The 17,908-nt window shown below is 38.7% G+C and overlaps 2 protein-coding genes and 1 long non-coding RNA gene across 5 annotated transcripts; 2 read left to right on the forward strand and 1 right to left on the reverse strand.

Annotated features, from left to right (window-relative positions):
• Positions 1-54: 54 nt before the first annotated feature.
• LOC117271385 (transmembrane protein 14C-like) lies at positions 55-2,140 on the forward strand. Of its 3 annotated transcripts, none has more exons than XM_033649510.2 (5): positions 55-247; positions 361-471; positions 1,459-1,560; positions 1,639-1,726; positions 1,850-2,140. In XM_033649510.2, the coding sequence occupies exons 2-5, from the start codon at positions 396-398 to the stop codon at positions 1,905-1,907; spliced, it is 324 nt and encodes a 107-aa protein (XP_033505401.1). In that variant the 5' UTR covers positions 55-247; positions 361-395; the 3' UTR covers positions 1,908-2,140. The 3 variants fall into 3 exon arrangements, with proteins under 3 accessions (XP_033505401.1, XP_033505400.1, XP_033505399.1); XM_033649509.2 differs by having other exon boundaries at positions 376-471; XM_033649508.2 differs by having other exon boundaries at positions 373-471; positions 1,850-2,138.
• Positions 1,728-15,515, reverse strand: LOC117271383 (serine/threonine-protein kinase MAK-like). Its single transcript, XM_033649506.2, has 15 exons — positions 15,193-15,515; positions 14,170-14,224; positions 12,065-12,186; positions 11,310-11,392; positions 10,896-11,028; positions 8,647-8,818; positions 8,393-8,560; positions 5,778-6,089; positions 5,475-5,671; positions 5,273-5,391; positions 4,924-5,034; positions 3,309-3,383; positions 2,999-3,118; positions 2,616-2,693; positions 1,728-2,511 (listed from the first exon to the last, which is right to left on the reverse strand). The coding sequence occupies exons 1-15, from the start codon at positions 15,363-15,365 to the stop codon at positions 2,366-2,368; spliced, it is 2,064 nt and encodes a 687-aa protein (XP_033505397.2). The 5' UTR covers positions 15,366-15,515; the 3' UTR covers positions 1,728-2,365.
• Positions 8,450-15,644, forward strand: LOC144465086 (uncharacterized). Its single transcript, XR_013492432.1, has 3 exons — positions 8,450-8,568; positions 8,656-8,771; positions 15,510-15,644. It is a non-coding gene; the product is annotated as an uncharacterized LOC144465086 (long non-coding RNA).
• The last annotated feature ends 2,264 nt before the right edge of the window (positions 15,645-17,908 follow it).

Below are 17,908 nucleotides of genomic sequence, written 5' to 3' on the forward strand. Positions count from 1 at the left end.
ATAAACCACAGCTGCATATTGTATGTTCTGAGGGATATATATATTTGATTTCTTGGTGGTATGATCGTCATGAGTCGGGTTTGAGACACCACGTGTTTCGTTTGGCTCTGTTCAAAACTAATGAGAAATAATCAGTTAAAAATAATGAAAAATAGTTACGTACTTTTATTCTGAAAGCGCCGTAGTATACCGGAAGTGATATGGTCAGGGTGCGGAAGTTGTGTGCCAAGCTTGTTCTCAAATTCAGGTAGGGCTCGTTTTCATACGTTTTTGGTAATATTTTAATAGCACAATGATTGGCAGACACTTTATCGCTATTTTGTAATTGTTCAGCTGTTGACAGTTTGTTTTAAAATAAAGTGTGATTTACAGCAGCAGGTTTGTGGTCTCCTGACATGGCTGTAGACTGGATTGGGTTCACCTATGCTGCTCTGGTGTCAGCAGGAGGAATCATGGGTTATGTTAAAGCAGGTAGGAGAGACACATACCAACATAGTTTGTGTTTAGATATAACAGTGGTGGAGGAAATAATGTTATTCAGAGACTTTCCGTACTTCAAAGTACAAATTGAAAATGTTTCTTGAGTAAAAGTGTGTAAGTCATATCAGAAAAATGTACTTCAGGTATTTTAAAAGTATAAAAATGCCTCCGTTACTGTTGTACTTTAATATTATCACTCATACATTAATATAAAAACAGCATTTTACTGCTGTAGTTGTATGAGATGGAGCTCATTGTTAACTATTATGTACAGGACTCAAACTAATGTAATGATAATAAATACTTTCATTGTGAATTCATCATCTAATTATTTACTTGATTATTCAGTTGATTGTTTGGTTCATACAGTACCAATATTATAGAATTAAAAAAATATTACATAAAATGATTTTATAAAGGAAAAGCAGTAAACCCTCACAGCTGCTGCAATGCTGCATGAAATATGACTTAATTATCAATTGACCAATTGCAATAAACCCAACCTTCATGAAGGTTATAATGTTCAGTTTTGCTTAAAGTCTAAATTGAACTTTGTGGTCATTTAGGACATTTAAATTTGGGGTGCTTTTGAATTGTATTGAATTATACTAACAAGTGTTTTCATTATTTAGTCTGACCTCATTGAAATAAGTAAGGTGTATAAATATAAGAAACACTTCTCAGTTTAACCACAAAATCCTCCAAAATGATCATGACATTGACACAACACCTCTCTAAATCAGTTTAAACAAAGCTGGATATTATAACCTTAATGAAGATTGATTTTTCTTCTGCAGGGATGATGTCTTATAGCTAGTTGTCCCTAATAAACTGGCATCTTAGTGTACATACAGTATAATTCTGCAAATAAAATGTAGATAATTAGTTTTTTAGGTCAAAAATGGAGAGTTGAGAAAAAAAATGCACCAAATATAATTAAACAGTTCAAAATAAAACCCAGCTGTGTTTCCTCCGCAGGCAGCGTCACCTCTCTGGCTGCAGGGCTCCTTTTTGGCCTGCTGGCTGCAGTCGGTGCTTATCTGGCATCTCAAAATCCCAAGAATGTCTGGCTTTCACTTGGTGAGCAAGTTTAGTTTGTCAAAGTGTGACAGTCCAACTGCAGCTTTCATAAACACGACAACAACTGTTTCCCTGCAGGCACCTCGGGGACACTGGCCGTGGTGATGGGACTGCGATTTCTCAACTCGTGGAAGTTCATGCCAGCTGGTTTAATGACTTTAGCAAGGTAAGACATATTTTCTTTTATTGTCAGATGCTACTGCGCCAGTGTAGATTGTAGACCTTTGCATTTACTGACCTGAGACAAACAGACAATTATCACATTTACTATATAAATGTTTCTTTTCAGTGGACTGATGCTGGTGAAGATCATCACTGGGATGCTAAAGAAAACACATACAACTTGAAAATACACATATATGTACTCTTTCTGTGTGTCTGTACATATTTTTGACATAAAAAAATGCTCCCACATGCTGTTCATTCACAAACATTCCCTCAATGCAGTTTTCTATTATAGTCTGATTCTGTATAAAAAAAAATGTAATATAAAATATTTTTTAGAGGAAAGGGTACAAGGGTACAGTTAGGTGATGTTTTTTTAATTTTGTAAATGTATATCTACTGCTGTAAAATAATAAATTCACCCACTTGATAAAAAAGGTGTACTTAAATTCATTTTTTACTCTATTATTTAAAAAAATTCTGACAGTAGAATTTATGAGACACTTAAACAATATAAATAGCATAACAAATGTAACGACAGACTAGCAGGAAACACTTCTCTGAAGTCTGTCTTTCCTGGCAAAAGTGTAGTGGGATCTTTTTCCCATGAGTCACTGGTGGAGCAGAGCAGACTGCTGTGCTACTGGTGGCCTCCGTATTTGGCAGTCCAGTCCACCCGTCCGTGCACTGGTTGGATGTTTGTGCTCCTTGGAAACGTGTTCCTCCCTGTAGCGCTGGGCCCCATGATGTGAGGATTCAGAGATCTGCTCTTCCACCCTTCGTATTCTGGGAGATCGTAGTAAGAGAGAAGGAAAGTGCGTTTAGGATGAAATCAGGAAGACACATCGAGCTGCATATGTTGTTCTCATAGTGATGATTTTTGTCTTTACCTTCATTTGAGAGTGACAGTTTATTTGAGGAGGTCTTGCTCTTGGATGATTTGATTTTAGACTCAACTCTCAGGTCAACTAGAGTCACAAAAAGGCAATACATAAAAAAGGTTAAAAGACATGATACTGAACAGATCCATCATGTCAGTGTCTGAAAGTACTGCCTACAAAATCCTTGAATACTTCATCATCAGGGACAGACTCTCATATCTTTAAGGAGGACATTGACTTCTTTCTAACACCAGGGGGCGTTTTTGCTCAAGTATGACTGTAGAGAAAGTTAAGGACATGTACTCACTACTGTTCTCAAGACACAATGAATTAAGTTTCCAGGAACCATCTGACTCAACCATTATTCTGTGCAAGAAATAAAAAGTTCTCACCAGCAGAGGTCCCTCCTATTGGTGCCAGTGTAACCCTCTGTCGAGCTGCTCCTGTTTCAGTCTTCTGAAACGATGACGTGTGTGTCTTGTTTGGGTGGTTGGAGTTGCTCATGAAGGAGTCTGGAGAGGATAGTGAAGAATGAGATGTAAACCACTTCTCTTAAATCATTACTTAGAGGTCAATTTATTTGCCTCATCTTGAAATTTCAACAATGTCAATTATCTCCAAATGACAGTAAGGTAGAAACACCATCATAAGTCACAAACACCACCTTTAATTCGGTGACCTGCTCCTAAATTTTAGAGATACCTTTGGAGAGATCAAGATCCTCCAGGGTCTTTTCTTTCAGAGGCCGTTTATCTGGTGGTTTAGAAAGACTATTGTCTAAAACCACAACATAGAACGAAGAGAGGAGGAAAACAACACAATGATCAGAAAATAATCTGAATTTTACTATAAGAGAATGATTATTACTATGGATTTTTTTTCATTTCAGATTACTAAGTGACATTTGTATATTTATTACATCATTATGAAGTAATAAAATGGAAAGCTTCTGTATTCACCGAATTTTATTGTTTGTTAAAAACACAGGACAGCTTTATTATCAGTCCACCTGACGAGAGCGGCTTCAGCCACAGGTGCTTTCTCCACGTTCATTTTCTGTCTCCATCACCAGCAGCCATGACTGTTACACATTTTTTGAGTGGACTACACAAGGTAGCCTGAGGAAGACCCAAGTTTCACCGCTGTACCTCATTGACTCATTTTTGTCAGTTTGTTCTAAGCTTGAAGGAGACTGTTTTTCATTGAGATAAAATGACTTTCTTTTTCTTGTCATATTTTAAATGTGCACGCAGCACCAGCCTCATGTAGTCAGCTGGGAGTAGCTGAGTTGTAGCTGTATGAAAAAAACCCAAATGAACACTGTAAGCAGACTACTTGACTACACGCTAATTATTTAAACAGCATTTATATAGGAATGACTCTGTCCCAAGCCTTTTGATCCACTGTGGTGACTGAAAGCGATATACACTATATAATTTTTGCTCCGGCTGCTTCATACTCTCATAAACAGAAATCAATACGTGCACGTTACACTGATCTTTTCACCACTGTGATGCTGTAATTATCTGCAGTAGTTTCAAAACTATATTTACCAATACCAATAACTTTGTAGAACTTGAATGTCTCCCAAATTGTATTCTCAAAAAAAGCATCAGTACAGTGCTTCAAAAATTAGATGAGATGTTTGCTGCATGCGGTGAGAAGAACCAGAAAACTTACACCAGGGTCTTAGATTAATTCCCATACGGCATTCCCTCAAATGGCAGTACAGGTACCCCCAGGGGTACTTTGGAGTACTGCAGGGGGTATGTGAGATTTTTTTTATAAATACACATTCTCTAAAAATTCCTATCTGATTCCTAATATAATTATACTATAATAAGTTAAATTAAAATGTAAATGCAACTGTACACCCAATAAACCACATTTTGTATTCAGCATTACTCTTTTCAATGCAACTGTTAACTGCTGCAAGAAATGCAATCATGTGTGTTCACTGTGTATTTCTACCAAAAATGTTTTGCACTAGTCAGCAAGTACTTGGCTGAAAAAATATTTAAAGGGGGTACATTATTGAAAAAGTTTGAGAACCACTGCCATAAAGCACCAAAACAAGGTAAATTTGCTTTACAAAAATATGTAGCCCATGTCAAGAGACCTAAAGAAGTTTTTTCCCTCACTGACACTGCATCAGCATATTATCTAGTAATTTAAATTACTTTAATCATGTGATTTTTCACTGACTCTTTTACTCTGTGAACTCCTCAAACCCAGGAAACTGCTCACACCTGCTTTTCAAAACAGATATCAGTGCTACATATAAACATCCTCACATTTGTCCTCGAGTCTTTCTTACCTTTATCCAGTGGAAACTCCGGCACCTTTCCTCTGGTTAAAGACGAGCTGCCCCACAGGTTTCTGCCGACTGCCTGACGTCCTACTGATGAGTTGTTTTTAGGATTTATGCCTGAAAAGGAGAAAGTCAGAATGAACTCACTGTACCTGAGCCTACACAACAATTCACCCAGATCTCATAATGTTTCTGTTGGTATTTAATCTTCTGTCACTGGTTTTAGGCAGAGATGCCACTTTTTAATCTCACAAAAAAAAAACTCCTTTGGGAGTGGATGAACCCAAAAGTTTTTCCAGAGGGCATGGGAACCGTTCATGTGATTTTTGTGATTCAGTAGATCATGTTTTCTCACCAGGCAGATATCTGGACTGGCGGAGGTAGTGCTGCTTGGCAGACAAGGTGGAGTCAGCTCTGTTCAGCCCGCTGCTGCTCGGCACCTTTGCTCCTGTGTTGCTCTTTGACTCTGGAAATCTGGACAGAAACTTGTTATTGTATTTTTTCTTTTCAAAACAGGAATGAAAACACATCTTTTACATTAAATGAAGAGGTCTAACCGACAGCTGGGCCCGCCCAGTGCCCTGTCCTTCACAGAGCTGATGGTAGGTTTTTTGGAGATGGAGACTCCAGTGTCTGTGTCTTCACTATCGTCCCAGCTGTCGACGGATTTGAAAGACGTCTGGCCCCATCTTCGACGTCCTGTCCTCACCCTAGATATGCTGTTCTCTGCTCCTGTGGGTGCTGCTCTTGTAGGCTACAAAATGAACAAACAGAACAAAAAAGTTCTGTAAGTCCCCAGAGGGTCCCAATCTGACATTTAGAATCTGCACTTGAGTGACACCTACAGCCTGCCAGCTCACCGGTTGCCTGTTTTTCACCAGGCTGAGAGGTTCCTGTTGCCCCTCTGTCAGCGTGCTGGAACACAGTGCTTGTTTTGTGCTTGGCTCCATGTTGTCCTGAGGTAGAAGGATCTGCTGAAGGGGCTGGTGAGAAGTTTGGCTGCAGAGCTGTGTCCTACTTGGCTCACCAAACTCTGGGTCCATCTTACAGAGGGACAGGGGCTTTGTTTCTGCGGCTGCCTCGGACATCTTTGTCTGAGCCTTGTGCTGCTCCAAATACATCAGAGGAGCACCAAGCGCCTGGCCGACATGGAAGTATGGATACCGTAGAGCCTGGAAAAACCAAACCATGAATAATCTTCTTTTTACAGGGTGGATGCAGGCCCTTAAAAAAGCCCTGAAAAGTACTAAACTGTCATAATTTGGATTGGATTGGATTTAAGATGTTTTTAGTAAGGTTACTGTAAGGTTTTTTAGCGTTGGCACTACAGGAAACATCATTTTAAGAAGGGAATGGACTTCTACAAAACACCTGTATGCCCCTGTTTTTGCCCCATCTGTGCATTCAGATTACACACTGAGTTTGCATCGTTAAGCTAAGGACTTGCTAGCCTGCTCATTAGCGTAGTTGTGCAGAGCAGAAAGCAGAGAGAGTATCATTAGTGTCATTTGACCATACTGTTCAATTTGAACTGACATCAGTGTTTTTCTCTAGGAAAGACTACATTTTCACTTGATGTGTATTTCCATGGTAAGTTTGGTCTTACATTTCACTTAAAGTGGTATTAAAAAGGTCTTTAAAAGTGTTAAATGTAACTCATTTATACCCGTAGACATCCTATTTTTAGTTCATGCTCAGGCTCAAGATTTAGATTTTCCACTAATGAGAAGCTTGCAGCATAAAAAAAATTAATTAAGGGAGGAATATACATAAAAATGTGATGCATATAGCCTACTGTAAAACGTCAATTAATAGCTCGGGCTATCATTTGCTTAAATCACTGAAATCAACAGGCCTATATTTGGGACAAGCGTCTATATACTGTAGGAAGGGCTTTTAATTCCTTTCACACAAAAGCTCAGCAGAGATTGGGAAATACAATCAAATTGTTTATGTAAACCAGTATGAATATTACTTGTATATAAATTAGGCTTCAGATAATATAACAATTATAAATCATTCATTTGATCTAGCTCTGACAGATGGGGCATCAGAGAGGATTATGGCACCTTGCGTACTGACACAACACCACATCATTCTGTTAAAACAATACACACAACTTAGATAATTTTTATGAGAAAAACTTGTCATTCTTTTTATCTGAGGACCCTTATGGAGTAAAGGAGTATAAATAACTAACAGGGTAATCAAGGAATGGACACATAATTAGAGGTAGCCAACAACCCACTTTTATACATCTGAAGATTTTCTGTGAAAAAAAGATGAACTGCTTGGCAAGCAGATTAGGCCTCTAGTTTAGACAGGCGTTAATTTGTCAAAATGTGTAAAGTTTCACAGTAATAAAAACTATTGAGCCATATCACAGTGAAAGCACAGACAAAAACATAAAAATAAGTCAGTGGGTACAGGATATGGGATATGTAAAGGGAAATGTAAAACGAGTTACATTACTAGAAGGGCAGTCGAAGAGTGCAGACCTCTGCCAAGGCAAATAGTCCAGTCTTCTATGATATGCAAATCTGCCAGTGCAACCAAAATATATGTCTGTATATATTTCCTAAACTATTGGAATGATGTCAAAATATGGTTGTGCCAAGCTGAAACCTTATAATCTCAGCTGTGCATTTATTATGTATTTCTAAATTGGAAATATTTTACACACTTAACATGACTCCTGTGAAACCACTGTTGCAGTGTGCTCCATAACAACTGCTTTCTGTGTGAACTTTGAGCAGCAACATTTTTAGGCTACCCCAGAGGATTACTGTTACTGATGAATGTTGATTATGATATTGGATTTATCTTATTTTACGATTGGCTGTTTTGCCACTATTGAACTTTACTACCATCTATTGGATTTTAAGATTTATTAGCATCTATTATGCCAGGGCCAAATGCCCCATCACACACTGTTAATGAATTTGAAAAATCATTCATGTATCTGCCCCGTGATTCAGATCTGCTTCAAAATTGAACAGGTTCTTCCTTGGCTCATGCTACACCCTTCCACCAAGTTCCATTAAAATCGGGCTCGTAGTTATTCTGTAATCCTGCTGACAAACATACCGAACTAAAAACATAACCACCTTGGCGGAGGTAAATATGTGGAGCACTGGAAACTTCTTTTTTTGCGTTTTCAAGATTCAGCAGCAGTTAAAATGTTTTAATAATGCTATGTGTCTGCAGTCTGTGGACGTGCATTGGCTCAGTCGTTCACACAGATACCAAATTTGGTATTACAGTAACTGCCAAGGGTAAGCTGATTGATTCCCACTTGGGCCTCCCAGACTAAAAATAGCTGCACTCAAGGTGCTCTGGATAAAAGCATTCACCAAAGGACTTGTGTCCCTCTGCAAACACTGTCACCTCCACATTAGTCAGTCGTCTTCACTGTAGTCTTTGTAGGTTTATTCCAACCAGTGTATGCTCAGACTGAATAGGTTTTAAAATGTACCTGAGCAGCACTTGGTCTTTTCTCAGGATCCCACTGCAGCATGTCTTTCATCAGTGTGATCGCCTCGTTGCTGGCGTTAGGGATCAGGGATCTGAGGCTGGTGGCGACGCACTTTGGGAAGCGGAAGTTCATCGAGGTGGCCAGGTTGAAGCCCTCAGGCCAGGCTGACTGAAGTGGTGAGAGACACGATTTTAAAGATACATTCATGTCGACAGCAGAGCCACAACATTTGACACCCTGTTTTGATGATTCACCTTCTTCAGCGTTCCCAGCACCTGACAGATCTTGAAGATTTCGTCCACCTCGCTGTTGCCGGGGAATAGAGGTCTAAGTGTGTAAAGCTCCGCCATGATGCATCCCACAGCCCAGATGTCAATGGGTGAGCTGTAGGAGTTAGATTTTAGTAGAACCTCTGGGGCTCGGTACCTGTAACAAAAATAAATGGAACATTTACATTTAGTGATTTAACTGTACTCTTGCTTTTTTGGTCAGCATTCCTTTTACATCCATGCTATATTCCAGTACTATCTGTTGTTCAATTAACAAACTTTCCCTTTATTTCATTGTACATTTTAAGACTTTAGGCGGCTCGTGGTGCAGTGGTTAGCATTTTCGCCTCACAGCAAGAGGATGGGGGTTCGAACCATGAAAGATTAGTGACATGTTCTCCCCATGTCAGCGTGGGTTACTCTGACTTCCTCCCACAGTCCAAAGACATGCAGGTTAATTGGTGACTCTAAATTGGCCGTAGGTGTGAATGTGAGTGTGAATGGTTGTCTGTCTCTATGCATCAGCCCTGTGATAGTCTGGTAACTTGTCCAGGATGTACCCTGCCCTCGTCCAATGTCACCTGGGATAGGCTCCAGCTCCTCCATGACCCCTAACAGGATAACAAATTGTATGGATATTTCATATAATATTCAACATATCACAACAAAAATATAGAACAACTAGCACACTGTAAAATAGTAAACGCAATAACTGCAGGAAGTTTGTGTAAAATTAGAGATTTGGATGCATTTTGAGCAGATTATTTCCTGTGAATATTACATCATCAAGATTTTCCTGATATTAATAGAAATGTTTAATACAGTTCTCTATATCATGTTTGTTTTAAACAGTTATACATACTTTATGGGCTTCTTTTTGACAGATTCAATGTTTTGATCTCCCTGATCTTTGGCCATTGTTCTGTTAGCTCTTTGGTTGTTTTAATTACTATTTTTCTAATGCAGGACAAGGCTGGTGTAGAGTGAAGGCTCTGTGAATAAAGGTTTAGTTTAGGTCTTTGTGCTCTTATCCTGCAAGGTTTTTCCTAGAACTTTATATCTTGAATAATAATCTAAATCTTAAAATTGACAATTTCATTTAGTTTTATTGGCAGAAATGGATAAAATGCTGAGATAAAGGCCAACTGTATATATTTTTAAAAGGTTTCTATACACCTCTTAAAATCAAGAGGATCTCCCGACCCCCATCAAGCTCAGGCGACCCCAAGTGAGGGTCGGGACCACAGGTAGAGAGCCGGTGGATAAAGGCAGTGGTTTTCAAACTTTTTGTGCCAAAGCCACACCAGCGGGCAAGTTGAAATCTCAGGGCACACCTGTTTTTGTGTACAACAGCTTATATAACTTGCTTTATCACCCTTATCACGACATAAGACAATAAAAATAAGAAAAAACAGCTTTCATGATACTGTCTACTTCTCTTTTCTTTTGGTGGTAGGTCATCTTTGCTGGTGCTTTGCTGTAATTTACACTACACACCAGTAATTCCCATACACAACCGGTGACAAATAGGTTCCCTGTAAAGTGCCCATAAAGTGTAAAGTAGAATTTGCCTCTTAATTAGGAAATGGGTGCCCACAATATACTGATCCAGTCAATTTAAAATTAATTTGTAACTTTTTGTATGGGCTCAGGTGAATATTGCAATAATAATGTGTGGTTATCACAAAATCCCACGGCACACCTTGATTGGCATCACTGCACACCATTTGAGAACCACTGTATTAAAGGATCAAATTCAAGGCTTTACAAGGGAGAGTATGTTGTTGAATTTTCTAAATGTATGTTGGGATTACTGAACTCCTCAGATGATTTGTTCATTTGTACAGCTTTATTGAGGACATGGGAAGGCTTTTCATCTAGGTTCAATGTCCTAAAACGGGATAGCTAGTTGACATTAGTAGAAGTAATAAATTAATGGTGTTGTGTAGTATAAATAGAGGACATTAGCCAAATTAGCCCCATTAATCTCAACATTGATTATCCTCTGTCTATTCAGTTTGTCTTCCATCTCTTGAATGGATTTACTTTTCTGCAGTCAGTATCAATTTAATCTAAGCGTCTTTTTAAAGTAAGTGGTATTACAGCAGGTGTTACTGTGAGTCAAACGTCGATTCAGGTCAGACTACAAATCAACAACGCTTGTTATGTTGATCATCTACAGGAATGACTCGTACATTGCTCTGATTTTATCTTGTAGATAAATTCAGTCTCACCATCTTGTAGACACGTAATCAGTGTACGGTGGCTGTGAGCGTATTTCTCTGGCAAGTCCAAAATCAGCGATCTTAACCAGCTCTGGGCCCATGCAGAGCAAGTTCTCTGGTTTCATATCACGATGGAAATACCCTGAAAAACACGAGACAGTCAAGTAAACCTGCGCTGATGCTGCTGTTTATCTAGGCTAAACACTGCCTCTAAGTTTCTGCTACTATCACAGCCAGCACCACTTTTACTACTAATAATGACATCACTTTCTATCTATGAATATCACAATTTCATTTTTTTTAAAGATCTGAAACACAGAATTAAAACATCTCTGAAAAAAAAAGATGTTTTAACCTGATAAAGCACAGACAAGCCTTTACGGAAGTGGAGAGGAAAAGCAAAAGACAGGAGGAGTCTCTTACCGTGCTTGTGCACAAATGCTAAGCCAGACAACACTTGGAACAGAATGTTCCTTATCTCATTTTCAGAAAACATCTTATCTTCTCTGGCAGCGGCAAAAGTGGTAAGAGACAAAAGAAAGAAAGAGATGATGAAGAAAAAAAAAACCACACACACGATGCAAACAATCATGCCTTATTGAAGTGGGAATGACACTTGCACCCACGAGCACTAAAAACAGTGCTGATAGAGGAGAGAAAAACTTGTTCAGTTCAGCTTTGGTACCACTCACACCTCCTCTTCTCACAGGAGAAGTGAGTCATTTTTGGCTGGAGAAAATCCTTTGATGCCTGATGTCGTATCAACTGTCCAGCATTCATATACTTCTCAGATTTAGATATGTTGTTTAATGTTTACTCAGTTATAAACTATTTATACCAGGACAGTGCTGACAGCTTGATAACACATCGTTTTATAAGACAGAGAAGACAGCAGAGTCAGGTTTTCTTTAGTTTGTACTGAAATGCTTTGCTGGAAGTCACCTACCATGATTATGAATAAAAGACAGTCCCTGTAATATCTGAAATGTAATGTTTCTGACGACTGACTCAGGGAACAACTTGTTTCTGCAAAAATGAAGACCAACACATGATGACTCAGGCTGACCCAAATAATTCTTACATTCTGAATGGTAATAAAAAAACACACTGCTGAATTGTATCACAAAAATAACTACACAGCTGGTAAAAATAAAAAAGGCTGTGTGATGTGTTCTTACCTTTCTTTCATGAGCTGATAGAGGTTTTCTTTCATGTACTCAAAGACAAAGTAGAGATAGTCGTTTTCTCTGATGACTTCTCTCAGTTTCACCACATTGGCATGGTTCAGCTTCTTTAGTGACTGATAACACAAAGTATTAAGGAGACACATAAACAACAGAATCATCAAGAATCAGCTCATTATGTAAGTACGTTACCTCAAATGCCTCGACACAGTGTCTGAAATTAGCTTCTTCATATATCTCCAAAAGGCTCATTTACAAAAACCAGTACATGCCAAGAATAATGTGGTTTAAGTTGCCAAAATGTTTCACACTCCTTATTGTCAGTGTGTTTCCATACACAGACTCAGGTAGGGTTCATCTAAAACTTTCTGGCTAACTAGAGCAGTTTATGAAGTTTGTAATTCATCATGCAGTGCAACAGAATTAAAAATGACAGGAAAACATTGTGAAGCTGACATCTTCCTCATGTATTGTCATGTTTTCATTGTCAAAGCTAAGTTAAGACTCAAGTTTGGCCAATAACTTTATAACTTAGCTTATTTATAACAAACTCTTCAATAATATCTTAATATACCCCATGTTTATATGAAGAATAAGAAAACATACTTTATAAATCCCTGAGGGGAAATTCTATTTTTTCACTCGTCATACACACACAGGCCGGAAATACACACACATGCACAAACTGTCTGCACAAATTCTGTCTATTTTATTCGGCATTTTATATTACTGTACTCGTTTACTGCATTATGTGTTGTGATATATATTCTGAACTTTTTAACTTCTTAATCGTAGACTAATTCTTAGTCTGGTTTACTATTATATTTGGCACTTTACACTTATGTACTCTTGTATTGCATTGATGTGTTGTGACCTGTATTTTGAATTGTGCTCAATGCAGGGCGTCCTTGAAAAAGAGAGCTTGCTCTCAATGGACCTCCCTGTTAAAATAAAGGCATAAATAAAATAAATAAACAGGACCCATACATACACTAAATGGAGAGATATCAGAGCGTGTGGGCTGCCATAGACGGGCACCCCGAGCAGTTGGGGGTTCAGTGCCTTGCTCAAGGGCACCTCGGCAGTGCCCAGGAGGGAAACTGGCACCTCTCCAGCTACCAGTCCACGCTCCGTACTTGGTCTGTACGGGGACTTGAATCGGCAACTCCCTGGTTCCCAAGCCAAGTCCCTATGGACCGAGCTACTGGGGACGCAGTGGCTTAGAGGTAGAACAGGTCGTCCACCAATTGGAAGTAGGATTTTGATCCCTGGCTCCTCCAGTCCGCATGTTGAAGTATCCTTGGGCAAGATGCTGAATCCGAAATGCCCCCGATGGCTGTTCCATTGGTGTGTGACAGCGTGTGAATGGAAGCCTCAGCCACCAGTGTGTGAATGTGTGTGTCTCTGGGTGAACGTGACTCAGTAGTGTAAAACTGCTTGAGTGGTCATGAAGACTAGAAAGGTGCTATACCAGTGCAGTGCAGTGCTTAAAACAGCAATGGTAGGGCCTTCAATAGTAGCACAAAAAAACTATACTTGTCAAACAAATTATATTAGATATCAGTTTCTGTCCTTACAGCTTTACTTCATAACTTCAATATATGAATATTCCAAAACAACAGCAGGATTTTACAGGCGGAAAGACTGATTGTTTGAAATGATAATATTGCCAAATAAAGACCACCCGGACATGGTCGGCCAGAGACAACAAATGGGAAGCAAACAACCCCTTCCCCATTTCCTATCCCCCTACTTCCAGCACCCTTACTCGGACCACACCCAAGTCCGATCTCAGCCTTCATGTTTTATCTCAACCACACACCTGTAAAGTTTTGTGACTGCATCTAGCACAAGTTGTGACACTATTGTGATGACAAAAGAAACAGAAACAGAAACCCAAAATGGCTTCTTTGGTAGTTCCCTCTACATTAGGTGCCACCAGGACACACAGACACACACACACGCACACACAAGGTGAAAACAACAGCGCAACAATAGTGTTGTCATGGCTGGTACATATTATCGTTAATGTAGCCTACTGTGTGTAAAGCTACTGTATCAGCTAGTGGTGATATCTTGTCTGACTGCAGAGTTCTCACCTTCACCTCTCTTAGATTCAGGCACTCATCCCAAGAATAAAACTTCCTCTTCATCCTGTTGAGAAAAACAAATTTGCATATGTCTGATAAGTGTTGACAGTAATATGAAATGTAATTGGCCTTGTCCTAGACCTCTAAAACAAAACTCACATCTCTAATTATCTTTAAAACATATGAAATGTTTCAGTGCAATTATCATGATATCTTTACCGTGTATTCCAACTGTTATATTTAACCTGATAGCATGAGCTAATAAAGACAGCCTAGAGCAACTTTTCACATTGACAGCCACACAAAATGGCACAAAAAGCCTTTAAAATGGTAGGATAAAGTGCCTAGAATTTATATAATACAAAGCCATCTGACTCTGGTTTACTCCTATATTAGTTATTTTGTAGCAATTTTAGTTTTCATTTAACACAAATGTCAGAAGGCACTGTCTAAAACTTTTGAGAGCATTCTCTCCATAAAATGTTGCATCCCTTTATTGATATGTTTTACATGTGTAACTTGTTTTAACCTTCCGTCTTCCCATACTCCAGGGGCCACACTCTGTGGTGTACTTTCACTCCTTTCACTGTCATCTGTAGTATCAGCTTGCACTATAACCTTACATTTACAAACAGTGCCTGGCGGAGCCTCGTGAAACATTCATTATTAATTTCTTGCCAAAGATCTTAAACAGCTCATCCTTAAAATGTGCTCTATGTTCAAAGAAAGAGGTTAGGAAAGCACAACACTGTAATAATTCCAATAATAATGACAGATAAGTATTCTGTTAGTCTTCAAATTTTCCTAAACCTTGTCATTCCAGGAGCTTATTAACTATAAAATGGCTACACATGGTGCAGACCAAGGCAAAACTTTGACTCAAACATTTTCTTTTATGATGTCACGATGCAACGTATTTGAGTCTAGAGCTGTGAAGCACCTTGGAGCAGTCGCTCTGAGTTTAATCAGCTTAATGCTTCGAGACAAAACAACACAGTAAGTCCCTGGCATGTTTACTGGAGCTACACTTACCTCTTTATGGCCACCAGCTCCCCAGTGTCATTGCTCTTGCCCAGGACCACACTTCCATACGTGCCATCCCCCAGCTGCTTCAGCATGGTGTAGCGGTTCATCGTCCACAGAGAGCCCTGCCTTCCTGTCACCGAGGAGCCTTGACAATCCCAAACAGTCCAACAGTTGGTCATTGTGAGCACAGTAACATTCCTCCACAGATCAGCGTCCCTCTGCACTCCTTTACCCTGCTGCTACTATGAAGCTACTCAGAGGCTTTTACTGTAGAACCACAGAAACAAAGCCTGAGCGTTCAGCCTTTACCTTTCTCTCTGCAGATTGGTGATGAAAGAAGGTTGAAGGTTTACCTGGCAAGGGAGAGTGGAAAAGTGACGCTGCCTGTTGCCTGTGTCTCACCTATCCCAAGCTAAGCCTTGACGGCGGACAGAAGAAGGGCGATCCTCTGTGAGGGGAAGTGGATTAAAGTTGACTTGTGATTAGTTGACATGTGCCAGACAACAGGCTCAAAGGAGAACCTGGAGACGTGGTCTGACATTATCGTGTCTACATGAAAGTGGGACACATGGTGACGCATTTTTTTAAGTTTTGTTGAATTTATGATCTTGCAAACCACAACTGCACTCATGAAAGTGAGTGCAGAAACGGAGGGCTATACCTGCCTTTGTCTAACACTGATCACATACAGGTGAGCCAGCAGTGAGCAAGAGGTGCAAATGATATTATCTGAGGATGCTTTTGTCCAAAGAACAATGATGCTTGTGTCCTGCTTTTCTTCTACATCCAATTAACCCACATTTTCCAGCGGGCAGGACCTGGGAGTTCACTGTGACCAGACTTCAACAAATTAGGGCCAGTGTATTTACAACTTACATAACACTAGGTTAGAAGGGTCAAACTGGTGAAAGGGTTCACTTGTTAGTCAGGACGGTAGGCTACCACTTTATAATAAGGTATACTTTATAGCAGGGGTTATAAGCTTGTTGATAGTTAATTATTAGTTCCTCTCTCCTTGTGTCTTTTCTAGACTTTGTAAACCATGCACAATAGCAGCAATTCACATATGCATGATTCTGTATTAGGGTGTATTTATTTTGACACTTCATAGAAGTTTAAGTTATATTTTTTTCTGTTTTTGTGTCTGTGTTGTGCTAATATGTTTTAGAATTATCTTATTATTGTCACTTTTTTCTGTCTTTTATTTATTGGGTCATAAACCCATTTGTTGTCGCTGTTTCTTTGTCTCACAGGCTCAATTCTTTTTTATCTTTTAATCTGTTAAGTTGTATTGTTTTCTTACATATGCAAAAAATAAAAAAATAAAAAATATAACAACACAAAAGAAAACAAAAAAACTGTCCTGCTACATGTGGATAAACACCAGCCAGCTAGATTTTCAACAACCAGGCCACCCAAAAGTTGTTCCTAATTATGGCTTATAACTGATCAATAAAACATTAGTACCTAATATATTGTAGCAACGCCCACATTTCCCATCATGATGGACTGAGTAATTTATAGTCTGCTTTTTATTTTGATGTTTTATGTTCCATAATACACAGTCACTTTCATGTTACTGCCTACGGTGTGTCTGTTCAGAAAATGGTGGTTTATGCTAGTAATGGTCATTTATGTGTTAGCTTGTAGTTTGCACCATTAGTGAGTTGGCTATTACACTTTATGATACCAGGTTTTCATCTGTGACACAATAATAATGACAAACAATAATCAGAATTATTTCTTATCCTCTATGAAGCAGAAATTGTTGCATTACCAACCATTAATATGCATTAGTTAGACTCAGTGATGAGAGAAGTACTCAGATATTTTTAGTAAAAGTAGTATTACCGTGTAGAAATGCCTTGTTACAAGTAGAAGGTCTGCATTCAAAGTTTTACAAAGTGCAAATACATGTAAAAAAGCCTATCAAAAGTAAAAAAGAAAAAACATTATGCACAATGGCTTATTTCAGAATAATCTACAAAATATTGTTGGATTATAATTATTGATACAATAATGTGTACATCACTTTAATGTTGCAGCAGGCAAAGTTGGAGCTAATTTTAACTCTATACTGCTGGGTATTTGATTATATTTTGTTTTAATATTCTGAATCTGCAAAATAACACAAACTTTAAAACGAATGTATTGGAGTAAGAAGTACAATATTTCCCTCTGAAATGTAATGGAAGAATAAAGAAGCAGAAAATGGAAATACTCAGGTAAAGTAAAAGTATACCGACGTTTAACACTTGAGAAAATGTACTGTAGCCTACTTAGTTAGCCTTATATAACCTCATTAACCTGAATACAGAACTTCAATTTTGACGTTTTTCTCTCTAGTTTCCTTAAAAAAGGTTTTGATGTTGGCTAATATTGGACAGAACTTCACAAACTTCAAAATGCTGATGTTAAAATTCACTTTTAACCTAATAAAACATTTCATCGCTATGTCTGGAAACTTTATCACACCGCTAATTTGGCTTGTAGCAGACACCAAGCAAGACTTCTACAAGTGAATACAGTAGCTGAAGAGCAATATAAGCTAACATTATTCGGATTTTAAGACTTAATTTTTAACCATACGATCTAACAGAGTTTTTACCAACTGTAACGTCTTTACATTTACAGTAACTTAAAGTAAACCTACCATATGAGATATGTCGGTGCTGATGGTGGAAGATGCTGGTGCTCTGTCCGTCTGCAAGGGCGGCTTCCT

Source organism: Epinephelus lanceolatus, chromosome 12 (assembly GCF_041903045.1).
Source record: "Epinephelus lanceolatus isolate andai-2023 chromosome 12, ASM4190304v1, whole genome shotgun sequence".
Classification (NCBI taxonomy): domain Eukaryota; kingdom Metazoa; phylum Chordata; class Actinopteri; order Perciformes; family Serranidae; genus Epinephelus; species Epinephelus lanceolatus.